Source organism: Zootoca vivipara, chromosome 4 (assembly GCF_963506605.1).
Source record: "Zootoca vivipara chromosome 4, rZooViv1.1, whole genome shotgun sequence".
NCBI classification, from domain to species: Eukaryota; Metazoa; Chordata; class Lepidosauria; order Squamata; family Lacertidae; genus Zootoca; species Zootoca vivipara.
Window position 1 is genome coordinate 91345168 of NC_083279.1, and position 27617 is coordinate 91372784.

A 27617-nucleotide genomic window follows, 5' to 3' on the forward strand; every position below is an offset into this window, starting at 1 on the left:
GAGTTGGGCCCTCAGCCCATCTATCCCACAGTGCTCCAAAGTCTCCCATCACCTCCCACCTGACCCTTTTAACTGAAGCTGGCAGGAGCTGAATCTAGGAACATAGGGAGCTGGACCCATTGGTCCCTCTAGCTCAGTATTGTCAGCGCTGACTGGCAGCAGCTCTTCCGGGAGTCTCTCTCCCAGCCATACCTGGAAATGCTGGCAATCAAACCTTATGCACACAGAGCCAATGCTCTACCACTGATCCCCTGTGACCTCCGATATGCATAGCCTGTGCCCCACTGGGAATCCAGGACCAAAGAAACAACTTATTCTATTGCTCAGATCCTCTGCTATTGCTAAATTATACCATCGCTCCATTGCCCACAGAGAACGGGTAGGAGACTGGACTGCTTAAATCCATTTGAATCCTCAGCAACTTTAAGTAAGGGGTGGCCCTTGCCCTGTACTGCTCCTTCCCTTTTCCAGGCATTCCAGCAGCATAAAGCTAATCTCACAATTGCTTCCAGGGCTACAGCTTTGGAGCCACTGTTGTAGAAACCGGAGCCATGTATGTTGTTTCTCCACAATTCATCAATGCATCACTCATAAATGTTTGCTGGAAGGGGCTTCCAAATGCCTTTCAACTTTACGGCTACACGTTGTCCTCCCTTGTAGTGTGAATGTGCCTCACTAACTTTAATGCTAAGGTGTCCTAGATCTTTAGTATAAGTGTACGGGTCAGGTTAAAGTTCTTTCAGGGCGGGTTCCAGAAGGTAAGGAGCGACACTTACGGTACAGCTTTGACACCGGTTTGTTACGGCACACTTTTTGTCACCGGTATGTTATGGCACAGAATTGTCACTGGTTTCCTTTCCCCTAGCTGTCTTGTGTACAGTGCTGTGCCTATCACGTTCTTACTCTTTGTGACTAGTGTATTGTAACTTAACAGAAGTTTCTTTTTCCTTCCTTGGTGCGTGTATATAACCCTTCACTTGTCGATACTTCTCTGCATGCTTTGGGGTGCAAGTTAGCTGTGTGGCCGACTGTTTTGCGCATGTGTCGGGGTGCCCGTCTAACCTCTTACTCTTCTCTTCTGTTATCACCAGGCCTCCTGAACCCGTTTACAGCACTGTGAACAAATTCTGTGATAAGCCACCTTCTCCTAGGCACTATTCCCCTGTCGAGTGTGACAAAAGCTTCCTCCTTTCAGCTCCCTATCCCCACTACCACATAGGCCTGCTCCCTGACTCTGAGATCATCAGGTACTGCATGTGCTTCTTCCTCACTTCCTCATACGAGAATGCATGGGCGCGGCTCAAGTGCGCGGTATTAGGCTCCACCTTCCACCCCTGCAGGAAAGCTCCCTCTGCAGGAAAAAAAAACACAACCTTGTGCTCACTTCACCTCCACCTCACTGGCTTAAGAAGAAAGGGCCGACCTTATATTTATTCATTTTTATTGTATTTAGAAGATGCTTTAAGCTGCTCAGTCAGAGAGCTCTCTAAGCAACATATAAGTAGGGTTGGGTTTGGGGACTGCATTGGCAGTGCAGACTTCAGAGAAAGGACAGTGGGCAGAAAGGGAGAGATGAACGTGTATCCGTTGACTGCATTTTATATCCCACCTTTCCTGCAAGTGGCATGCACCGCTTCCTCCCTCTCCCCCCAGTTTGTTCTCGCAGCACACCCGTTAGGCTGAAAGAAGGTGACTGGCCAAAGATCACCCAGTGAAGACCATGGCTGAGTGGGAGATTTGAACCTGGCTCTTCCAGGTCCTAGTTCAATAATCTATCCAGTGCACCATACAGGAATTAGCTTTACAGAAGAACCAAGGGATTGCTGCCCACCTAGACCGGTGTTGTCTACTCCAAATGGCACTGACTCTTTAATGACTGTAGCTAAGCAGATCTCGGCCTGGTCAGTGCCTGGATGAGCGATGGCCTGGGAACCACCTTGAGTTCTGTGATGGAAGAAAGGCGAAATATAAATGCAAGCAAATAAATATCAGGGATGTTGTAGCATGCATTGGCAAAGGGCTGGACGAGAGGACCTTTGAGGTCCCTGTCCATTCTGTGGTACCAGCATGAGAAATCCTGTTGGCCTTTCCTTTCCCGCCTGAGCATCTTGGAGTAGCTTGCTAAAGGGCAAAACTAGGAACAACACCGAGATCTCCCTCAAGGTGGGTCCTTGAATCGAGCTTGGGGGAGACTGTGGGATTTGTCGTGTCTGTACCAAACAGATTTGATTCATTCCCTGCGAGGAAGATGCTTCTCCGCATCCTTACAATGACAGCGTTTGGTTCCACTGTGTAGCGCAGCAGGCGAGGGAGAGGGAAATGAAGGGGGCACAGCAGAGGCATCCTAGAAAGCATGCGGGTGATTGGGGGGGAGCCTGCCTCTCGGGGAGATACGTATCAGCTGAGCACTGCAGGATGCAACTTAGCATTAATTAAAGGATTAAGATTCAGCAGCGGCAGAGGCACAGGCTGAGCTAATCCACTGTATCAACCATTTCACACCGGTTCTTGGGGACCGGGCTGCTCATGTACATTTTGTTTCAAGATGCATATCTTCGAGTTAATCTCCAAGAGCCATCCAGGGTTTTGCTTGCTTTTTACGAGCTTGCTCTTTAGGTGTATTTAGAGTGCTGCCAGTTGGCCGCTCGCCCCAGCAACAGTAGCCCAAAGTGAGCAAAGGGGAAAAACAACAATAAGAGATTCTAGCAGAGGCATTTGCTGCTCCTGGCTTTTTCTCTGGGGTGCGTGCGCCACTTTAGGTACCCCTTGCAACACGAGTGGGGAATCTTTTTCAGCCACATTCCCTTCTGCGCAAGCTTCTGATGGTCGCCTGCCTGTGGTAGGTGGGTCCCAGGAGAGGAAGGGGACAGAATAGTTTCTACAAACACTCCACTCTATCCTCCATCCAGGCAAGGAAGAGACATTTGTCCTTGCCCACCCCTAGGATGCAGCCCTTGGAAGGTTACCCAAAAGGGAATGTGGCCCTCAAGCTATAAAACAGCAAAAAAATAGGGATAACTGGGTTATCTATGCCAGAAGGCAGAATCCTATGCACACTTGACTGTAAGTAAGCCCATTGAATGCAATGGGAATGTATAGGGCTGCACCATGTCCTGCTCTCGGTACCAAACATGCCCTAGTTGTTTGTTGCTGGGATGCAATATTCACAATGCCCCCTCTGCAAAAATAAAAGAGGTTTGTTGAGTTAGCTTATTTATAATTAAACCTGAACAAAATCTCATTTAAGTTTGAAATTGTCTGCGGCGATGAGCAAATCAGGTTCTGCTTCAGTAGACTGGGGTTTTTGGTTTTTTCCATGCACATTAAATGGATTACGGAACGGACTTCATTTTATCCAGTTGTTTGCTTTGCATTTCAAATTTGGCTTTTTGTTAAAGCAAAACTGCCCGTGGCTTTTAGATAAGGAGGCCGCCTTCTGAAGCAAAGAGGTTCTGGGTACCTTTGCATACAGCATGTTGGGGAAATGTTCCTCAAATGCATCCCCACCCACTTCATATGCCACAACAGTAGGAGAAGGTGGACCTATGGCATCCTTGAGGTTTGACGGGGCTATTGGCTGGATCTCATCCTCCATTGGCTGGCTTACATGGTACAGACTCACCTGGCAGCAGTGAGGAGTAGTGGCACCAGTGCTCTGAGAGAATTGGATTCCCCCCCATGCTCCCACTAGGTTAGATTACCACGGGGCTGCCTTTGAAGACAGTACAGAAACTGCAGGTGGTGCAGAATTCAGTGGCCAGGTTGCTTGCTAAGGCAACACGGTCTGAGCTTGTAATGCCAATCCTGGCCCAACTGCACTAAGTACCAAATAATTTCTGGGCTCAGTTTCAAAGTGCTGTTTTTGACTTATAAAGTCTTGTATGGCTCAGGACCCAAATACCTCAAGGACCACCTCTCCCCCACACCTGGACCCTGCAATTGTCACCCAAGTCCTTTGTGTATGTGTCCCCTCCAAGGGACGTGCAGAGGGTGGCAACAAGAGAACAGGCCTTCTCTGTGGTGGCCCCCTTGTTCATGGAATGTTATCCTCAAGGAGGCACATCGGGCACTATCACTACCCTGTTTCTCCTAAAATAAGACATACCCATAAAATAAGCCATAGCAGGATTTCTAAGCATTTGCGCAATATAAGCCATACCCCGAAAATAAGACATAGTGATAGGCGCAGTTCTGGAGGGCCCCAAGGAAGAGGCAAGGCTAGACACGTAATAAAAAATAAGACATCCCCTGAAAATAAGCCACTGTGGTTTTGTTTTTTTAGGAAAAATAAATATAAGACGGTGTCTTATTTTCGGAGAAACACGATATGTGATTTTAGGCAACAGGCCTTATTCACCCAGGCCTTTGGATCTCAATTTTCTGCTTATATTTTAGCAGGATAGACAGGCGTTGGATCTGATGATAATAATAATAATAATAATAATAATAATAATAATAATAATAATAATAATAATTTATTTATACCCCACCCTCCCCAGTCACAACCGGGCTCAGGGCGGCTAACACCAATAAAATTACAATAAGACAGAAAGGAAAAGAAAAGAATTAATTAAAATACAGATTAAAATACAATATTAAAATTTAAAATTTAAAATGCAGCTTCATTTTAAGTAGTCCATTAATCCAAACCATAAGGGAAGAAAACACAGAGGTTAGACTGAATCCAACCCAAAGGCTAGGCGGAACAGCTCTGTCTTGCAGGCCCTGCGGAAAGATGACAAATCCCGCAGGGCCCTGATCTCCTATGAAAGAGCGTTCCACCAAGTTGGGGCCAATACTGAAAAGGCCCTGGCCTTAGTTGAGGCCAATCTAGCCACCTTATGGCTCGGGATCTCCAGAATATTGTTGTTTGTGGACCTTAAGGTCCTCTGCAGGGCATACCAGGAGAGGCGGTCCCGTAGGTACGAGGGTCCCAAGCCGCATAGGGCTTTAAAGGTCAAAACCAGCACCTTAAACCTGATCCTGTACTCCACTGGGAGCCAGTGCAGCTGGTAAAGCACTGGATGAATGTGATCCCGCGGCCTGTAAGGAGCCTCGCCGCAGCATTCTGCACCCGCTAGAGTTTCTGGGTCAGCTTCAAGGGCAGCCCCGCATAGAGCAAGTTACAATAATCAAGCCTGGGGGTGACCGTCGCATGGATCACTGTGGCCAGATCAGGGCGAGAGAGGTAAGGGACCAACTCCTTGATACGGCGGAGATGGAAAAACGCCACCTTTGCTGTGGCTGCAACCTGCGCCTCCATGGAAAGGGAGGCGTCGAAGGTTACACCCAAACTCAGATGATAGATAGATAGGTGATAGATAGATAGATAGATAGATAGATAGATAGATAGATAGATAGATAGATAGATAACTTTAGGTTGTTTTATACTTGTTTTTAATGTTCATTTTTTGTAAGTTGCTTTGAAAAAGCAACTAATAAATATAATAATAAATAAATAATGTAGCACCACTCTGCAGCATTGTGGGAAATTCAACATGCAGTTGATTATTCCCATCCTCAACCACACAAAACTGATTGTTGCACCAGTTTGGGGTTTCTTTTGGGGGTGGGCAGGATGAGTCGGTGATGGGACTCCAGAACCCCAGTAGCTGCTTGAAGGTGCTTGATGCTTTCACCAGACCTGTGTCTGCTACCTGCTGGTAGTATGAATTCCGTGTCCCTAAATCACGTTTCATTCCAGCCAGTCGCAGCCCTAATTTCACTCCACCCTTTCTATGTGCATGAAGAGTGCACCCTTTCTGCGTGCATGAATTGTGCACCCACCAGCATTGCACAGATGAAAATAGGACTCTCTTTCAGCGAGGGATGGGGGTAACCGATAGCACTCCCCCCCCCCGAGACTGCTGAACTACATCTTGAAAGATCTACATTGGCTCCCAGTACGTTTCCGAGCACAATTCAAAGTGTTGGTGCTGACCTTTAAAGCCCTAAATGGCCTCGGTCCAGTATACCTGAAGGAGCGTCTCCACCTCCATCATTCTGCCCGGACACTGAGGTCCAGCACTGAGGGCCTTCTGGCAGTTCCCTCGTTGCGAGAAGCCAAGTTGCAGGGAACTAGGCAGAGGGCCTTCTCGGTGGTGGCACCTGCCCTGTGGAACACCCTCCCAGCAGATGTCAAAGAGAAAAACAACTACCAGACTTTTAGAAGACATCTGAAGGCAGCCCTGTTCAGGGAGGCTTTTAATGTTTAATAGATTGTTGTGTTTTATTCTTCTGTTGGAAGCCGCCCAGAGTGGCTGGGGAGACCCGGCCAGATGGGCGGGGTATAAATAATAATAATAATAATAATAATAATAATAATAATAATATATTATTATTATTATTATTATTATTATTATTATTATTATTATTATTATTATTATTGGCTGGGGCTGATGTGAGTTGGATTCCAGTGTCTGTAGGGTCACAGGTTTCCTAGCACTGCTTCTAACCAACAGATAAAGCAGGCAATAAAGGCCCAGGTGTGACTTCTGCCTCTTGTTTCCCTGTTAATTTGCTGGCTCCTCTCTCTGACTCCCCACACCCCTGCTATTTTAACATTTCAGGTTGCAGGGGTTTTTTATCTCGCTGCCGTGCTTGTCGTTTTGGCATTTTCCCAAGTCACTTTGAGTAGCGTTTTTTCCTATGAAAGGAAACTGATCCATTCACAAACTTACAGCTGTTTACTCAGAAATAAGCCTCACTCTGTTCCAGGGGGCTTATTACCAAGTCAATCTACATAAGATTCCAACCTTAAACATCATTGTTACTGCGTTTATTAATAATAAAAACGGTGGTGGTGGTTTCTCGAACTTCACAAACCAAATCTCGCTAAGCCTTTAAGGAGATATTGGAATGCTGAGCTTGGCATCTCTGCCTTTATTTAATCAGCTCCAGCAGCACTGACTGCGTGTGCGCTTTTAAGCCAGACACCCCCAAACTTTGGGCCTCCAGATGTTTTGGACTACAATTCCCATCTTCCCTGACCACTGGTCCTGTTAACTAGGGATCATGGGAGTTGTAAGCCAAAACATCAGGAGGGCCGCAGTTTGGGGGTGCCTGTTTTAAGCCTTGGAGTGCCAAGGTGAAATCACAGCCCTAGCTTCTGTTTGTGAGTGGACTCTGTTATTATATCTAATTCAATAAAAAACAATATTTCATTCATCAGCCCATGCATCATTTTTATTTCTGCATTGCTTTTTTCCTTGGAGTCTGTATTTCCTTCCTCTTTCTTTCCTTCTTTCCTTCTTTTTCTTCTTGTGGTTGAGATTGTTGTGTTTCTGCACGCTGCATGCCCCACCTTTCATTAATTGAAGCTTCAGTCCTATTCAGCAGTAAGCCCCATTGACTTCAGTAGGACTTATCTCTGTGTAGACATGTTAACACTTCTGCTGCAAGTTTACTTTTTATCACCTCTGCAACCAGCAGAGCCTTTGGGTGCATTCAGTTACAGGGCAGGTTGCATGCATGGAAACCATTCTTCAAAAGATTGTGGAGCAATCACTTTTCTTTTAAGAAGGTGAGGGGGTTTGGGTCCACATTTTAAAAATGAAGCTACCTAATTCACATTTGCTGAAACAATAGAAACACACAGCCATCCCCCAAAATCCACACATCTCCAAATTTTGATGTGCAGTTCTCCTGCCGGGTAATATGCACAAAAATGCACATACTAAAGCAAAAAGGGCATTAAAATGCATATATTAGTGAAAGTAACATTTAAAATGCATATATTAGTGAAAGTAACATTTAAAATACATTATAGTAGAGGAATTCGCTTTGCAAAAAATGTATGTATTAGGTGAAATCTGTACTAAAATACTGCTGAATTTGCATGAGGACTTGTGTTGGTGTTGTTTTCAATTAAAATTTTGAAAATTGAAGAACTGAGAAAAACCAAAACTGACATATTCACCTAGCCCTAGAATTTGATAAAGTTAGTTGGTGTAGAAAAAGCAAAGGGAAAGAGAAGTGATTTGGAAAACATCCATGTTGGGTTGTCTCTACGCCTATCTCTAACTCAATTAAAACTTTTTGCACATTCCCCCAGGAACACCCCCCCCCCACTTCCATGGACAATAGTGTGCTATCAACTGTGCTGTTGTTTTTTGAGGACGCTTGTTCAGATGTGCACACTCCAGATCACCCAACAAATCAAAATAACACAAAAGTAAACAATGTGGTTCAAAACGTGGTAGAATGTTGCTGGAGATAGGTTAGCCTTTGCAAAGCAAAGAATATTGTGCAATGTGTTCTTCTTTGCTGGAATACTGTGGGAGGGAAACTCACAATCTCCAACAGTATACAAATTCAAGGCTCATAAATTTAGCTGTGTTGCTCATCATGAATCCATGTAAATTGGGGGCTGTTTTGGTTGCATGGTTTGTTCATAAATGTGGGCATTGGATACATTGGTTTGAATTTCTGGCACACTTCTTAAGACTAATTGGAGAGGGTGAGTTAAAATTCTGCAGCTTGTTTCCTTCCCTTTCCTCCAAAGGAAGTCGTTCCATCAGCTGGCTTGTTCCGAAGTCCTTCTTTGCACTTTCCCAGGTGGAAAGGGGGTCCATATGCTTTTCCTTTTCAAAGCATCCTCAAGACGCCAGACAGACATAGCCAGTTTCCTTGGAGGAGTTGCGAAACAGGACTGTGTTTGACTTGCATTGTGTCAAAAGTATCTTGTGTTATTTGCCAGCTCTGCCTCATTGGCCCACTTTACATTTTTCTGTTCCATTCAATTAACTCGTCAAAGTCATCTGCGCAGACAGGACAGGGAGGGGGAAGAGAGCAACCATGTTAAATTAGCATCAAGCTAGTCAGTTCTGCAGTTGCTGTGTTTCTAAACTATCTTGGTCACCCATCATATTCCAATTCCATACACATTTTCCCCAATCAGGCAGTGGGTGGGTGGGGGGCTCTGATAAAGGCACACAAAATGCCTCTCCCTGTCCCATTCACTTCAATGGAACAAGTGCCAGCATCTCCATTGAACAAACTGGAGTTTTGTATGCGCCTCGGAGGGCACATGAAGATCCATGCTGCAGTGACCGTGCTCCAAAGGGCTGCAGAAGGAGCATGCCCCATTATCTTCAACATAGGGAATACCTGTGAGAACAATGGGATTCCAGGCATGGATAATTCCTCATTGGATTGTACAAAGATCTATGCAACTGTGACAGGGTCCCCCAGCTGATCCTGTGCTCGCCACAACACTGATAAAAACCAGTGGATCCCACATGATAACTTCGGGGAGGCCATCAGAGGGCTCACAGCTCCACGTGAGAGCTGTGGGTTTTCCATATTTTGCTGTTGTGGCTGCTTCGGGCACTAGCAATGCCATCTGGCAATGCTGAAATTAACTATCTGGGTCAGTAGCCACTATCAGATATATTTTCAATTGGTGGAACATGCCATGCAGGATAACGAACAGCCATGACTTTCCAGCATAACAGATCAGCTAAGCCATGCTATTGAAGACAAAGAGATATCTAAGCATGCCTTGTGGGGACTTGCTGTAAGCCAGTGACATGTACGCACTGGAGAGAAATGTATACAATCTTGATTTTATCATTTTCCCCTGCAGCAGTTTCTGAGAAACAACTAGCTGTTAAGAAATGGGTCGGATTACGCAATCCAGTAATGGTCATTCTTAACTGGCAACAGGCCTTCAGGGTCACTCCCACACTCTATGTTATCTGATGCCTGGGACCAAATGGACCTGGGACTGTTTAGATGCAAAGCACAGGAACATGGGACGGTGGCTTATGCTGAGCCAGAACATTGGTCCATCTTGCTCAATATTGCCTCCTACTAAATTATTATTGTTCCCGTGGAACGCCCTCCCATCAGATGTCAAGGAAACAAACAACTATCTGACTTTTAGAAGGCAGCCCTGTATATGGAAGTTTTTAATGTTTGATGTCTTACTGTGTTTGATGTTTTAATTTGTTGGAAGCCACCCAGAGCGGCTGGTGGGAACTTGAAATGGCGATCTAGCCCAACGTACTGTCTCGACACTCAGACGCACACATATTACTTCTCTGAACCCCAGATCTATATCGTATTTTGGATCACCCAGAGCTTGTTGCAATAAGACTGAGAGGCTTTGCGAGCAAATGTTTTTATTAATTCCTCCTTTCTTTCCTGTCTATGCAGTCATTCCCAGCACAGCACAGTGACCCGGCCACCCACAGTGAGCATACAACGGAGCATTTCTGTGGAAGGGTAAGAGTTTCACTTGGGTCATTATTGCTTTACACCAGTTTTGTGCCACATTGAGTAATATGCGGTTATTTGAGTGTGTACATACACAGACATCTGTGTGCAATTCATATGTGCATTCCTACGCCCTAGCACTCAGAACAGCGCTACCTATGATGCCACAGGCAATCCCCTATCTAGGCAGCTGGCAGGTTCAAATCTGCTTCGTCTCAGAAATAGGCGCTCCTTCCACTACTCCCTGAACAGCTTTTGTATCTGTCCTAGACAAAAACAGGCAGTGTGCTTTTCCCGAGCACTGTGCTTCCCTGCAAAAACAACACACTTATAGTTCTGGCAATAGTTTGTGGGCTCTATGAACTGGGGTAAAAATACCTGCCCATTCAGAGTGAGGACAGCAAGCATTTGCCCTTGCTCTCACTTGGCTTTGTAACATCGTCACATTTTCCAGTCCTGATTGGTTACGTGGCAATGTGACTGCATGCTGATGTCAAAGTAGCTGCTGGAAATACAGGTAGGGGCAGATAGAAAGAGGGAATCTGGAAGGGGGCAGCTGACATGGTGAAGGGCTGTAGATCAGTGGTAACTGATGCAGAAGGTCCCTGGTACAAGGCCATAAACCTCCGCCAGTCAGTGCAGAGACAGTGCTTAGCTAGATAGATGAAGGACCCTGGCACAGTATAAAACAGCTCTGAATGTATGTGGAAGGGCCTTAGCTCAGTGGTAGAGTACCTGCTTTGCACGCAGAAAGTTGCAGGTTCAATTCCCAACATCTCCAGATAGGATAAGGAACTGCTACTGTCTGAAATCCTGCCAGTCAATGTAAGCAATACAAAGCTAGATGGATCAATGGTCTGACATTATAAGTATAAGGCAGCTTCCTACGGTCTTCCTATAGACTGTATTCAATGCCAATCTTACTCAGAGCAGAACTGTTGAAACTAATGGGCATGACTGACTTAGCTTCATTCATTCCAGGTTGGCCTTTAGTGGTCATTCCGCACAAGATAGTCCTGAAGCCATGCAAGGTGCCTAAAGACGGACTTTATCTTAGGTTTTGCTTGCCTCCATGTCCAAACTGAGCTCCTCTTTTCTTCACGGAGTTGCTGTGTTTGGAAAAAAATGTACTGCTGGGGAAGCCGGAGAATGGCCCCGAGGAACCAGATGTATCCTATCCCTGTCTGGCTTCTCACCAAGGCTTTTATCAGAGTACATGACATGCAGAGGTGGCCGGTGCCTATTGGGACTGTTTGGGTGGAATGGAAGGAGGCCCAAAGAAGGCAGGGCTGGAGCCCATGACAAGCAGTGTGAGCCAATGACAGGCAGAGCCAACTAATTCCAGTTCTGACTCCATCGTCCTTCCTGCTGAGCTCTGTGAGGGCAAACCTGAGACTCAGGAGGAGGAAGCTGACAGCAAGGTCCACCCCCTGGGATTGGTTTTAAGTAAGGAAGCAGGCAGGTGGGGGCCGGCTGAGGGCAGGCTGAGGTTGTTGGGTTAGCAGCCCAATTGCCCTAATGGGCCAGCCTCCACTGCGTTCATGGTCTGCAGCGACTTTTCCCAATTGTGTGTCCTCCATATGTTTTGGTTTAAAACTCCCATCAGCCCCAGCCAACATGGCCAACAGTCTTTCAGGACTTCAGGAGAAGAAAAGGCTTGAGGGTAAAGCCTACAAAGAACCAGAGTGGAGTTCCTAAGTTCCTAAGATGGTTGGATGGCGTGTTGTGCTACTATTTTCAGCAAATGCTGCCAAATGTATTGCTCTGCTTTCCTTTGGATCACATCAGCGAGGCCAAGAGTGGAGTCTTGTCACAGCCCAGGACCTCCATATACACTACCCAAGCTTGCTCCTCATGGAGGTCACTTTGGTACTGCTAAGACAGCAAAAACAATGCAGGAGGTAGCAGTTGTGAGTTGCCGGTCTCTGCAGCCACAGCAGGCGCTGCGATTCTCCAGCGGTTTGACTTCAACCCCAGGTGCACATTCCATTGTCTCTTCAGACAGACGGATACCAACAACCAGGTTGGGGTTAGGCTGCTCAACAGAGATTTCCTTTTCCTGATGTTGTTGTTGTTGTTGTTGCTGCTGCTGCTGCTGTTGGTTTGCTATTTTTTGGGGGGGGGGGGGGTGACACCCTATCTATTGGGAACTTAGTCAGTACAATCCCCATTTATACTTCTGGCGCCATTTCAGTGGGTCTTGCTCAGAAGAACTTCTCAGTCTTTTTGTGGAGACAATTTTAGCTCCCTTCTCTGGTGGGTAGCATCTATTCCTACTTTCCCCTGGTCTGCAACTAAAACAAAAAAACATTATGTGACCAATGTTGGATGTTACACATGCCTGCAGCTTCTGGAGAATCTCATCTTTCTTGCTCCAAAATCCCTGGAGCATGGTGAGAAGTAAAAATAGAGTAAAGCAGGTAGGGGAAAGAGAGAGAAAGAGGAATGAAATGTGTTTAACTATGGATGGGCAAGAACTGTGGATGCTCAGAAACTGAACTGCCAGCTCCATCTACTGTCTGGATGCAGGAAATGTATTTTATTGCAATCCGTTCTATTTAACGAAAGGTCTGTGCCCATAGCAGAACTAGGTGGCGGAGTTTTGAATTGATAAAGGTGACTGTGATACTTTGAAGTGCAAGTGAAGGCCCTCTCCCGCATCCCCACCAAGCAGGAGAAAGACCCTCTTCCAAAGATCTCAAAATCCAGGCAGGTTCATATGAGGCGATGTGGTATTTGAGATAACTTGGATCTAAGCCTTGTATTCGCGATTCTATTGGATTCCCAGTTGCTGCCAATTACATCGGCACTTGTCTATATATGCTTGCCTATGTTGACAAAAAGGGAAGTATCTCATTGGTCAATACGATATTAGGATATGGCAACAGCACCGGAAGCTGCCTTGTACTGAATCACATTCAATGGTCCATCCAGCACCTGTTGTTATGGAAGAAAATGGAAAGGAACTGCTCAATAGGAGACATATACAATCCAGGCACGGCCATCCCAAGACATTTTGTCACCCGAGGCTAGCTTTAAAATGCTCCCCACCCCACCCCACAAGGGAAGAAGAGGTCAGGAAAGACCTACATCGGGAGCAAAGGGTCAGGGGTCAAGAAAGATCAACATTGGGATCTGCTGTCCTGGTGGACCCTTCTGCCTGAAGCAGTCTTCTCACCTTGCCTCGTAGGTGGGCTGCTCCTGAATCCAGGTCTCTTAAATGAATGAGCAATGTTCCTTTTCTTTCCACAGAGAACCTCGCAAAGTTGTCCTGCACAAGGGGTCAACAGGGCTCGGTTTCAACATTGTAGGCGGAGAAGACGGCGAAGGCATTTTTGTATCCTTCATCCTAGCGGGTGGGCCAGCTGACCTCAGTGGAGAGCTTCAGAGGGGAGACCAAATTTTATCTGTAAGTATTTCCTATGCATGGATTTAATTTTTAGTTACAGCTTTCCCTTACATTGTGTTGCGGTCTATTTGTTGGCTTGTTTTCATATGGGGTCCCACCATGAACTAAAAAAAATTCAGTATATTGGGCATAAACCAAGAGCAGGGGGAAGGGGTTATGATCACCCCCCATCTCACGGGCTAAGTTTGAAAGAATCAGAATTGTAGAGTTGGAAGGGGGTGCCGAGGGTCATCTAGTCCAACCCCCTGCAATGCAGGAATCTCAACTAAAGCATCCATGGCAGATGACCATCCAACCTCTGCTTTAAAACTTCCAAAGAAGGAGAGTCCACGACCACCTTAAGGGAGCTTGTTCCACTATTGAACAGCTCTTCCCGTCAGAAAGTTCTTCCTGGTGTAACTTAAAGCCATTGGATCGTGTCCTTCCCTCCAGAACAGGAGAAAGTAAGATTGCTCCATCTTCCAGGTGATGCCCCTTTAGATATTTGAAGATGGCTCTCATAGCTCCTCCCCGTCTCCTCTTTCCCAAGCTAAACATACCCAACTCCCTCAACCGTTCCTCACAGGGCTTGATTTCCAGACCCTTGATCATCTTGGTTGCCCGTCTCTGTACACCTTCCAGCTTGTCAACATCCTTCTTAAAGGCAGGAGATAAACTTTTGGCTGGGGCAGGTTTTTCCCCTGACCAACAACTGATGTCATCAAGTGTAGAGCAAGTGGGTGCAGCTTGGCTGAAATGGCCTGGTGGCCAAGTGGGAAGGCCTGGGGGGGGGCCAATTAGGCCTGTGGGTCAGAATCTCCCCACCCCTAACCAAAAACGATCCTACATTGGAGTAGTGGGCTAGCAGCAAATTGTCTCCCTTATCAGCCAGCCCTAGCTTGGTCAGCCTTATCTCAGTGGTAGAGCACATGTTACAAGGTAGGACTGGGAGATGCCCCTGGCAGAGAACCCGCAGAGCTACTGTCTGTTAGTTTAGACCAGTGTTTCCCAAAATTCGGCCTCTAGGTTTTTTTGGACTACAACCCCCGTCATCCTCACCACTGGTCTTGCTAGTTAGGGATGATAGGAGTTGTAGTCCAAAAACATTTGAAGACGCAAGTTTGGGAAACACTGGGGCAAGCCATGCACTGTCAGCTAGATGACCAATTGCTCTTAGATTTAGCACAACTTCCTAGGTTCCCAAATGATGCTCTAGTTAGCAGCAAAATCCACCACTATGATAGGCTGTTCTACTCCAACAGCCACCAAGGGTAAAGAGAAAGGGAGATTTGATCACTCCTTCAGTTCCAGGTCCAGCAAACAGGGTTTGTGTTGGGAATGTGTCTCCTTGGTCTATCTGCAGCCGTGCCTTTTAGCATCATAGCAACTTGCCAAGTTAGACTGTCGGTCCATCGACACTGTCTACATTGGACAGGCAGTGGCTCTCCAGGGTTTCAGAAGAGTTGTTCCCAGCTGTACCTGAAGATGCTAGAGATTTAACCTGGAACCTTCTTGTGCAAGGCAGATGCTCAGGCACTGAGATATGGCCTCTCCAAATCAGGGCAGGGAGGAAGACAGAGAGCCATTTTCTCTGATCCTGTCGAGTCCTGCCTGTCTCATCATTCCTGGCCTACTTTTCCATGAGACTGGAAAGCAAATCTGGGTTTCCCATAGCAAAATCTCACATGCTATGGGAAACAATTAATTGCAGGAGAGAACTCAGGATGACATTCAGCTCCCCTTTCCCCCCTAAAGAGCAAAGAACCAAACTTTATTGATGTCTTTAGTTATTTATTTTTATTTGCTTTAAGAGAGCCAGAGTGGTGTAGTGCTTTAGAGCGGTGGACTCGTAATCTGGTTCGCTTCCTGCTCCTCCACGTGCAGCTGCTGGGTGGCCTTGGGCTAGTCACACTGGTCTCTCAGCCTCACTCACCTCACAGAGTGTTTGTTGTGGGGGAGGAAGGGAAAGGAGATTGTTAGCCACTTTGAGATTCCTTCGGGTAGTGATAAAGCAGGATGTCAAATCCAAACTCCCCCTCCTCCCCCTCCCCCTCCCCCTCCCCCTCTTCTTCTTCTTCTTCTTCTTCTTCTTCTTCTTCTTCTTCTTCTTCTTCTTCTTCTTCTTCTTCTTCTTCAGATCAAGTCTGCCATCTAGTGGGTATGAATGATCATGGCATACACCCCAGGCACACACTCAGATGAGCTGTGCCGGGCTTGTTATCTCTGTGTTCTTAATGAATTGGACTGCAGCTCCACGGTTCGTTTTCCAAATTTGCGATGGATGCGCACATAAAAGCTTTGTAAGCCTTTGGCTACATTTTGCGCATTCAGCGCCTGCGACATTACCATAATTGCCCTTTCCTTTTTACACTGATAGCGTGGAATTTGGAAATAATGCTTCTCTGTCTAAGGAATGTGCACAGTTAAATGAACACACGTTTCCAGAGATCCCAAAGCAGGTTCCCAATTTCTGTCTGCAATCTGCCCCCGAAACAAAACTCAGGTCAATGCTATCCTGATTAGGAGCTGGTTTCATTATCAACAACTGGAACCAGAGCTGTGTCAAACATTTCAAGAGAGAGAGTTAGACATGAGACCACCATGAAAAACCTTGGGCTGATCTTATGATCAGGAAGGGAGGCAAAGAGTCACCTGGTGTAACCCCTTGTAATTTTTAAGGGAGGCCCGGAGGACCTTTGCCCTCCAGATGTTGTCAGACTGCAAATCTCATCAGCCCCAGCCAGCAAGAATGATAGTCAGGGATGCTGGAAGCTGGAGTTCAACAATGTCCACAGGGCCGAAGGTTCCTACGACATCAATATCTTGGGGACAAAGATAGCAGACTGGAGTGGAACTTGACTGGAATCCAGTAAGCCTAGGCCACAGCGGCAGTCTTGAAGTACAGAGTCATTGTTGCCTGCAATCATCTCTGGTCTGATGCCAAGGAATTTTAGTTTATTTTGTAGCCACATTCTCTGCAAGAGACAAATAAGCTGCTTGGCATTGTCTTGGCATGCAGAAAAGAAAGAAAAAAAGCCCTCAATGCTTTGTGTTTCATCAGTCAAATGGAAGAGAAGCAATCAACCAATTAGGCTTTGTGTATTTCCTCCAGCAAATTTGGTATGGAGCACAGTTTGAGTTAATCAAGCTCAAATAACAACAATAAATGCATTCTTCCATATCCATCCCAAGTAAAAAAAAGGGGGGGTGTTGTTGAAGCCTTTTCCAAGGCAGTTATCACTAAGCAATTTACTGAAGCAAGGCCACTGGTGGTTAGATTTCAGCAAAACACACACACACACACACACACACACACACACACCAAAAAAACAAAAACCAACAACTTAGATTTGCTTGCCAAAATATTTAAGACGTGGAAAGGTGGGAAAGACCCAAACAGCCAATAGAGATGCAGTGGGTTGTAGTCAACTAAGTTTTACTCAGAACAAACCCACTGAAATCAATGAACATGAATAAATTGAGTCAATTGATTTCAATGGGTCTACTCTGAGTAAGACATAGTTGAATACCAGCCATTGCTGCGACCCTCCAGTCATCAGATGTGTATTGTTCTTATTTCTTTCCTATGTGCATCACTTATTGTGAAGCATCTTAAAGCAATTTCACAACACGGTAAAAAGTCTTCATCCAGAGCTGGAAAGAAAAGGAAAAAATCTGAGAAGCACCTGCCTTTCAGCTTTCAGGAGTTTGCAGGGAGAAAGCCAGTTCTCATTGAAATGCTATCTTTTCATGCCGCCACCACCCCATCTGCAATATGAAGTGGTTAGTCCATTAAAAATATATCTAGTTATTTCAATGGTGGGGGTGCTAGAGGTCACCGCACCAGAGCTAAATTGCTTGGCTGAGCAAGTGTATGACCTTTGAAACTCAGGAGGCCAGAAGTGGGTGATCTATGGCCCTAAGCGTAATTCCACGTGTCCCTTGCCCTGATTTCAAAAGGCTTCTGCAAGAGATCAGATTAGACCTCCAGCAACAGTGATTAATTTCTTCCCTGGCTGCCTGGTGGACTGGGAGGAAGGAGGGTAGAAGGGAAAAGAGAGAGAGAAATGTCCGCTGGGCCGCTTCAAACTGCAGAACACAATACCAGTTCCACACATCCCCTCTAGTCATTCAAGTCATTTAGATATATAAGAAATAAATCATTTAGTGTGACAGCACCTACACTTTGGAACTCACTGCCATTTGACACCAGACAGGTACCTTTTCGGTGCCATGACAAAGTTTCATGTGTTTTACCTCCTGTTAGCTCTTTTTATTTTTTTAGTCATCTTTCCAATGCTTTTAAATACAGTGGTCCCTCTAGTTACAAACGCCTCAGGTTACAAACGCTTCAGGTTACAAACTCCGCTAACCTGGAAGAAGAACTTTGCCCCAGGATGAGAATGGAAATCGTGTGCCGGCGGCGCAGCAACAGCAAGAGACCCCATTAGCAAAAGCACGTCTCGAGTTAAGAACAGTTTCAGGTTAAGAATGGACCTCCGGAACGAATTAAGTTTGTAACTTGAGGTACCACTGTACCTATTTTTAGCTGATTTCTATTGAAAATTTCAAGGTTTTTGTTTCATATTTTTGTAAGCTGCTCAAATGAAGGCTGTTGTTTCTCCAATCAGGCAGCATACAAATTCTGTTAATCAATTAGTTGTGGGACAAAGTAAAGTTGTCCTTCGGGGCATAGGAAGCAGCTTTTGTAGCAGGTCAGAGAAATTGCTCATCTAGCTTCATTCAACTATCAGGGGGAGTTTGGGGGAATCTCAAAGGAGGGGAGTGCTATTCCATTCATCTCCTGCTTGCAGGTTTGCTGTAGGCGCCTGATTGGCTGCTGTAAGATGCTGGATTAGATGGCTCCTTTCGATCTGATCTGGAACGGCTGTTCTTGGTTTCTCCTTGCCTTTTATGACAAGCAGTGGCTCTTCAGGGGCCAGTTTATTGGGGAAGATGAGATCCACACAGCCCCATATAATAATATAGCAAGCAGGTATTGTCTTTCCATGCCCTTATTGTGGGCTGCACCTTCAAAGCAGAAACCTGCAGAGCACTGGGACATTAACACACCTGTGGTTCACTAAACTGCATACAGGCTTTCAGTCCACTCATCAATAGTTTCCCCACAAACTCCACCAGGTGGCAGCACAGGATTTGTATTAGTTTGGGTATCACAGCAGGTAATAAATTGGTCAAATGGAAATCTGAGCAGTAGCTGCATTTTCTGTTCAGCAATGGAAGCTGTTCTCATTGAGGATACTTGTACACATCGTCCGATTTATTCCTGGGGGTTATAAATACATTCCCAAACATTCTACTTTTGAAACAAAATTAAAAAATTCCTTCCAGTAGCACCTTAGGGACCAACTAAGCTTGTCATTGGTATGAGCTTTCGTGTGCATGCACACTTCTTCAGATACACTGAAACGGAAGTCACCAGACCCTTATATATAGTGAGAGGGTGGGTTTGGTGACTATATATAAGGGTCTGGTTACTTCCGCTTCAGTGTATCTGAAGAAGTGTGCATGTACACGAAAGCTCATACCAATGACAAACTTAGTTGGTCTCTAAGGTGCTACTGGAAGTAATTTTTTTATTTTGTTTCGACTACCTCAGACCAACACGGCTGTCTACCTGTAACATTCTACTTTTGAGAAACTCATAGGAGTTAGATAATTGAAGTTAAGAAAAACCCAAAATCTTACACCATGTCTAGCTTCCCTAGGGAGGGGATTCCAAAACTTAGGAGCAGCCACCAAGAAGACCCTTCTCTGATATCCCTACCAAGTGTGCCTGTGAGGATGGTGGGACTGAGAGAAGGGCCTCCCTACAAAGATTTCAAAGCCCTGGCAGGTTGGCAATGGGAGACTGACTCAAGGTCAGGATACCAGCAACTTGCAATGTTCACCTCAAATACAAGGTGAGAATTATGTTCCTCTGAGCCAGGGTTGCTCCGCCCACCATCATGCTTTCAACAGCTCAAACCTACATCTGTCAATGATTCTCCAACCCCTCAGGGTGCCAAGTGCTGGTCAGTTTGGTAGGGTTTCGTTATAGCATGTTCAGCCTCGCTTGTGGTCCAGCATCAGGCATGTCCCCCAGTTCCCTCCTTCCTGTCTCGCTTCTATTTACTAATTTCTCACTTTCGCATCCCGCCTTTGCACCGAGAATTTCGGCACAGCGTACACAATTCACTCCCTCTGGGTTTTATCGTCGCAACAACCCTGCGAAGTAGACTAGCCTGAGAGGCGGTGGAGCGGCTTAAGGTCACCCAGGGAGCTTCGTGGCCAAGTGGCACTTTGAAACCCTGATCTTCTGGGTCCTGGTCCAGCACCTTAACCCCACTGCACTGGCTCTCCCATGTACTCTTCTCGCTTGCTTACCATCTCCTGCCTCCGCTTGAAATCTCTGCTGCAAAAGTCAGTGCCGTGCACTGCATTCTCAGACATGCAAAGGCTCCCCACTCCTACACATAGCTCCTGGCCTGCCCTCTCTCTATTGTTAGACCATCTTAATTCCACGCCTGACCTTTGCGGTTATCAACCCATGCTGCTCAGTTCTTTGTCTGCAACAACTCTCTGCTGTTTTGGAGGGTGCTTAGACACACCACTGCAAAGGTTTAGCGTTCCTCCTCCTACACGGTTCGTCTTGCTTTGCCTCCCATGCCAGCCCCACGCACATGCTCTCGCACACCCTTCAGACATGCCTAACCAAAAGAAAAACACCACAAACAAACAAACAAACCACTTTCCTCACCAAAATGGAATTTGCTTCCGTTCCCACTGCGTAATTCTGTGGGCATTTCAGGCCTCGCTCCAGCTGGCCTCGATTTTAGGCAGCCTGTGCAACTTCAACAACAACAAAGAATTGGCACCATACCTTTCCTGGCTCTCAAGAGGTGCAAAAAGACCTTTGATTTCTTGAATGTATATAAAACCTCAAAGTGGCTTTCTATTCTAAGAGGAAGGAGGGAGGGAGGGATGAGAAAATCTGTCTGCTTCTGCCTCCTGTCCCTTTCACATGTTTTCAGTCCATAATCCCATTTCTTCTTGTTTGAACTATGGAATGCACTCATGTTTCTTTGCTCCTCCTCTTCCCCTTGCAGGTGAATGGGATCGATCTTCGTGGTGCTACACATGAGCAGGCTGCTGCAGCGCTCAAAGGTGCAGGCCAGACTGTGACCATTATAGCACAATACCAGCCAGAAGGTAGGCTTGCCAAATGTCAAGAGGCACTAGAAATAACTCTTTAACGATGGGAAACACCATCCTTCATAGTGGGATCTGTTGTGCAGGAACGTTTTGAGTTGTATCCAACTAAGCTCAATTCAAGGGTAGAGCCATGGATACAAACGGGCCTGTGTTAGACAAGCCTATTATTTCCACTCTTGAGTAGGACTAACATTGGTGCAGCCTTGCAGCCTTTTGTTGAAGAGCAAATATGAATGAATTTGAGCTTCGAAAAGTTCCTCCCCCAAAATGACAGCTCTCGCTTGTTTTCATTCTGCTACTCATTTGGCTTTCATCAGAAGTTTTCAGGACACAATTATGAGCCACGTGGAGTGGGTCTGTGTCTCTCCGACCCCTATTTTCCATCCGGTTGGAAATGGTTTTTCCCTTTTGTGTTCCCTTGGTAGCTTATCTCCCTCTGTGTTTTATTGCTTAAGATTGTGGGTACCAGTTGTTACAAGGCATTGGCTGGGAACAGGAATAAATGAAGTGCTAGATAACTGTAGCAAAGAGATCCTTTCCATCTTCATGCTAAAAAGAGAAATTAGAAGCAGCCAACGCTAGAAGGATATTCTCAAGATCATATACACATTCTCTGCCTATTTCGTCATTTGGTCAGATGTGTGGCTACATGAACTGGGCAGTACAGAGCCACAGCTGTTCCCTTGTTTCTACTGCCTGATCCTCACTAATGTTTCTTCATGTGATGATGGGACAATAGCTTTGATCACACAGATACCGGTATACTTTAGAACTGCTAGGTTGGCAGAAGCTGGGACAGAGCAACAGGAGCTCACCCCGTTGCATGGATTCAAACTGCCGACCTTCTGATCAGCAAGCCCAAGAGGCTCAGTGGTGTAGACCACAGCGCCACCCACATCCTGATAAACGATGGCTCCCTCAGTCTGAAAAGCCAGATGAGCACCACACCCACTAGTTGCCTTTGACTGGACTTAACCGTCCAGGGGTCTTTTACCTTTACCTCGCAGAGAAAATTAGAATGGGTGCTTGCATTTGCCAGCACTTAGAAAGAAATGAACATTATTGTGTAATGGCTGTATTGTCTCCCATTCATACGAGTGAGAAGCTGGGCCTTCATTTCATCTAGAAGGCTAAATGCAGACTAGCTCCACATCTGCTGATTGGTAGCAGTAGGGAGAGCCTAGTCTTGCAAGTTGCGGGGCGCATTTCTGATGCTTCTGACATGTTAAATGATGTGATGGAATGACAACAGAGCAGTCTTCCCCATGTTTCTGATACCTACAGTCATAGAATCATAGAATCGTAGAGTTGGAAGAGACCACAAGGGCCATCCAGTCCAACCCCCTGCCAAGCAGGAAACACCATCAAAGCATTCTTGACATATGCCTGTCAAGCCTCTGCTTAAAGACCTCCAAAGAAGGAGACTCCACCACACTCCTTGGTAGCAAATTCCACTGCCAAACAGCTCTTACTGTCAGGAAGTTCTTTCTAATGTTTAGGTGGAATCTTCTTTCTTGTAGCTTGAATCCATTGCTCCGTGTCCGCTTCTCTGGAGCAGCAGAAAACAACCTTTCTCCCTCCTCTCTATGACATCCTTTTATATATTTGAACATGGCTATCATATCACCCCTTAACCTTCTCTTTTCCAGGCTAAACATACCCAGCTCCCTAAGCCGTTCCTCATAAGGCATCGTTTCCAGGCCTTTGACCATTTTGGTTGCCCCCCCCTGAAGTAGCCTTGCATGGACACTTCCTCTCCAAACTGACCTTGAATGAAAAGGGGTGTCCCAAACATATTTCACCACTTGCAGGTGGGGAATTTTTATTTTCACACCACTGCCTGTGGCTGTAATAGAGCACCTCTTGTTGCCTGGCATTTCCCCTTGAATTCTCCATTAACAACAGCAAGCGGGCACCAGTAGGACCTCCATCGCCACTATGGAGACCATGGTACCACTGTTGTCATCAAGGATAGTGCCCCTTCACATTTTGAAAACCACACCACCCTAGTTTTGAAGTGCAAGTTCTGTAGTGAACCAGCACAAATTATAAAGTGCCCAAGAGTTGGAATTACCAACCCACAAAGAACCCTGCCTGCTCGAGATGTGGTTCCTTATTGGAAGGAGGCAAGACCAGATCCCTGACTCAAACAGGATTGAGAGGTAATGAGATATTTGTCCTGAATGCAGCGAATCTTGTTCCCAAGGAACCTGGTAGACTAAAATTGCAAACTATATTTTGATCCTCTTGTGTCTGAGATTGCCATAATTGTATGTCTCAAACAAAGGTTGATGTAACTTCCTTCTACTTAATATTTGGGTCAGTACAAACATTGAATTAGACAGAGTTTGTGTTAGGGACAGGGCTACTTATTTTTTGTGCATTGAAGTGGGACACACACACACACACATACTGAAGCATAATGCCCCAAACGACTTGCTGCTCACACTTCAGAACATGTTAATTTGCATAGTGTGCCACATTCCTTAACTCTAGGCTAATGTCTGCCAGTTTAGATTATTAGCTGTTTTAATTTTTCATAGCTAGCATTTAATGTTTTATAAGTTGTTATATTGTACAAGTTGATGCGTTTGTCAATGTGCTATTAGTCTTTTTAAATATTTACAGTGGCCTTCATTTGGTCATATTGGCCTCTTTCTATTCATAGTTTTTATGTCAAATATGATTTCTTGCATATGTGAAATGGTTCACACACATGTTTTAATGGCCTCTGAAAAAACAAGAATAACTTTTAATGCACTAAATAGATAAAGATTCATTGCTTTATTCCAGTGGGGTCTAACAAGCATATATCAAGAAAATTTCACAGATTAAAAAGCTCAACAGACATGTTGATACTGAAAAACTACAATGCAATAGTTTGCTAATGCTCTATTTCTAGTGCAACATACAAGGACTAGCAAGGATCAGCCCATGCAATTCTGGAGGGGGAAAGTCAAGTCATTGTCTGGAATTGGCAGCCCAAGAAGAGGACAGTGATAGGCAGATTCAGCATCCACTAAAAAGCCATGAGACAGTATTAAGGAAGAGCAATCCATTTTTTCAGGACCCTGGACAGGTCCCGGGAAAGAGACAATTTGCTCAGATCTGTGGTGGGTGGTAACTGAGCCCTTACTTAGTTCCTGGCCTCATCTACCCCTTCCAGGCCCTGCCTCCTTGGTGGAGAATGAAAATCCCTGAAAGGAAAGCTCTCTGGCGAGAGCCTGGCACTCTGTTATCTATTGTCTTGTATGCTACCTGCAGGGGTAGGGAAGTTAAGTATGTGAGACCCTTGGGTGAAAGGGTGCTCGTCCCTGCGGATCCAAGTGATCGCCAGCAGATTGGGTCATGGTAAAGAGCTCATGAAACATCATGGCTAAGAGACCCTGCTATGAATTGGGAAGTTTTGCCTCTTCTATGGCTTCTCTTGGTGGCTTTAGGCAAGCCCTCCATCTCAGCCTCAGTGGCTACAGTGTGGGAATCATAACACCGAACTGTAATTACAAGATTGCTCTAAGGCAAGCATCCCCAAACTGCGGCCCGCCAGATGTTTTAGCCTACAACTCCCATGATCCCTAGCTAAGAGGACCAGTGGTCAGGGATGATGGGAATTGTAGTCCAAAACATCTGGAGGGCCGAAGTTTGGGGGTGCCTGCTCTAAGGACTGAAAGTTAATGTATGTGACTCATTCTTTATATTCTAAAGCACTATATAAATGCTTCTTTTTCAACAGTGTGGTGGCAATGCATATAGTTATTTGCACATTTGTGCATGGATAAGCGAAGAAAATATATTTTCAATGCATGGGTTAGACCAGCAAAGATAATACTGAACCTATGGAAAAAATTGGGTGTCCAGGCTGGTCAGGCATGAAGGAAGAGAAACTGAGATATGCCAAAAAAAAATGTTCAAGAGATATAAAGCTGATATTGGGGAGAGGGAGGTAGCACTGCTTCCTCTCCATACTGGAAATAAACCTGCTGCTACCCCATAATAAGCTAGAATATCTCTCAGACAATGTAATGGATGGGAGAAGAAGGTGTATTTCCCATATGACTTTTCTGTAGGTGGGCAGGAACAGGAGATGCGGGGAATCTCTGCTTCCTCTTCATGCATGGCAAGACAATGTACTCAATCAGTGGTCTGTACACTTGCATTGTGCTGCAATGCAGCATCTCTGCAGTGGTCCCAGAAAAGCAACACTTCCCAGGGTGGGGAAGCACATTCAATCAAGTTTCAACAACTTTAAATCTTCCAAGTCAGCCAATTAGCACCCTGTTTCAACAGCGTCTGTGCATGAAAGGAGTTCGTTAATTTCCAAATCCAATATCCAGGGAGAGCAATTGACAGAGGCAGTGGTTAGACTTCGAAATTTTGCATTTGCCATTATCATTGATTTAGTCACCTGGGGGATTGGGGGGGAGGGTTCTCACATGCGCAGTTTCTACTTTGCTTTCCCTTTGTCATGGCTGCAGCATTGAGATAGCAGCTGTGTCTATTGAATAAACATCAGAGGATTTGCATGGGAGGGTCGACTTTAAGGCAGCGCTGTAGCTACAAATAAAACTGACCATGACTTGGGGGTTATTAGGGATAGCAAAGAATGATGCAGTTTTAAAGAACTGGGAAGTAGCTAACTCAAACCTGTAGTTTCCATTTTGTATGTCTCTTTCTAACTCATTCACGGACCTTGTAGATAGTTGTCCTTCATGCACCCAAAATCATTTGCTGTCTTCACTTGAGACTTCTGCTCAGTATTCTTTTGGTGTGTGAATTCTGTGCTTGGGATGAAATTGCATCACTCTGCTTCAGCTTTGTCATTCTGCTCCCTGTCTGCATTGCATTTGGGCCTCTAAATCTGAGTCGATGGAATGTTCATTAACACTCCCTGCTAGGCAGAAAGCAAAGAATGTTTGTAGTCTAGTTTGATGAGGGGACAGAAAGCTGTCAGTGTGCCTGGGATTGAAACTTGACACAGGTCTGAGAAACAAGGGCAGTTTTCTGAGGAATGTGGGGAGGCAAACAACAACAGCAGCAACAACTCAACAACATAATCTGGGTGTGTCACGGTATAAGCATTTCTTAAAATTTCTTGCTGAGTGCCTGCACAAATGAGGAGCTGTCAGCCGCAGAGAAACCCAATGCATTTGGGGAGAGGTGGAATATATCAGACGTCCAATAACAATGGGGGCAATATTCAGAGAGATGCTGCCTCCATTCTTGGAGGCAAATATTCATTTAAATACCAGTTTCTGGGCATCACAAGTGAGGAGCGTGCTCTTCTCATATCCTGCTTGTGGGATTTCCAGAAGCATCTGATTATGTTATGGAACTTGAAATATGTTCCTTTGGATAGAATGGGTGACTTCTTTCACCCATGGGAATAATTCACTCTGTGCTGTCTTTTTCCAGCTTTATTATTAGTATTTATTTATTTATTTATTTATTTACCCCACCCATATGGCTGAGATTCCCCAACCACTCTGGGCAGCTCCCAACAGAATATTAAAAACATGATAAAACATCCAACATTAAAAAAACTCTCCTAAAAAAGTTAGCAAAGATGTATAAAGGGAGGAGCCCTGAATGTTGGAGATGCGGGAAAGAATCTGGATCGTACTTCCACATGTGGTGGACGTGCGACCTAATTAAAGACTATTGGGATAAGATCTATAATGAAATCAAAAAACTATTCAAAATAACCGTTAAGAAACAACCCGTAATATTCCTCCTAGGCATCTTACCTGATAACTTTAAAAGGGAAGACAGAAAGCTTATGATGTACAGCCTGACAGCCGCTAGAATCCTGATTGCAAGGAAATGGAAAGACAAACTGCCCCCTACCATAACAGAATGGCAAGCTCTGTTGATTGAATATTTACAGTTAGCAAAATTAACAGGCTGGATGTGGGATATAGAATATCAAAAGATATCCAAAGAATGGAAAATTTTCAGAGAGTATTTAAAAACATACAGTAACAACAACATTCTATTGGCAGAATTTGAGCGATATCTGTAAAATATAAAAAGTGAAATCAAGAAAAGAGAGGAAAAATTCTAGTGTAAAGTCGACATAAACTAACTTGTAGGTAATAACAACAACAACAACAACAACAACAACAACAAAAACCAGATATGATGGTGAAGGGTTGGAAGTTTTGTTTATTTGTGGAAGTGGAATACATCTTGAGATATGATTTTGGTATGTATAATTTCAGTTTTGAGAATTTGGTTTGGTTTGATGTATTTTGTTATATATTTTATTTGTTTACATCTGGAAAGATCTGATGTAAATAACTTTTAAATCCTTATTCGAAATAAAGGTATTTTAAACTCAAAAAAAAAAAACTCCCCTAAACAGGGCTGCCTTCAGATGTCTTCTAAAAGTCAGATAGTAATTTATTTCCTTGACATCTGATGGGATGGCATTCCACAGGGCAGGCTCCACTACTGAGAAGGCCCTCTGCCTGGTTCCCTGAAACTTTGCTTCTTGCAGTGAGGAAACCGCCAGAAGGCCCTCGGAGCTGGACCTCAGTGTCTGGGATGAACGATGGGGGTGGAGACAGAGTCTTAGGGTCCCGGCAGAGGCCAGACTGACAGCAAAATACTCAATAGAACAGAGACCACACATTAGGCAGATCAGCACCCTGGAGAGCTCACAGCAGCCGATGCTTGCCAGGACTCACTCAGAGGGAGTTGTTTAATAAACAGACTGATGCTAAAGGTGGATTATTAATATCCTCCAGGAAGTGTACATGAATTGGATTTGCTTTCTTGGTTTGCTTTCTTTCCTCCC

General features: G+C 45.2%; 1 protein-coding gene across 7 annotated transcripts in view; it reads left to right on the plus strand.

The window, feature by feature from the left end:
* The window catches only part of DLG2 (discs large MAGUK scaffold protein 2), an 863264-nt gene that overhangs the window by 696650 nt on the left and 138997 nt on the right, over nucleotides 1-27617 (plus strand). For 6 of the 7 annotated variants that reach the window (XM_035114518.2, XM_060273902.1, XM_060273901.1 and 3 more), the window contains 3 exons: nucleotides 10159-10227; nucleotides 13471-13627; nucleotides 20716-20818. In XM_035114518.2, the coding sequence (XP_034970409.2) occupies nucleotides 10159-10227; nucleotides 13471-13627; nucleotides 20716-20818 (329 nt within the window). Of the gene's footprint in view, nucleotides 1-1091; nucleotides 1248-10158; nucleotides 10228-13470; nucleotides 13628-20715; nucleotides 20819-27617 lie in introns of all 7 variants that reach the window. The other variant, XM_060273906.1, reaches the window with a different exon arrangement.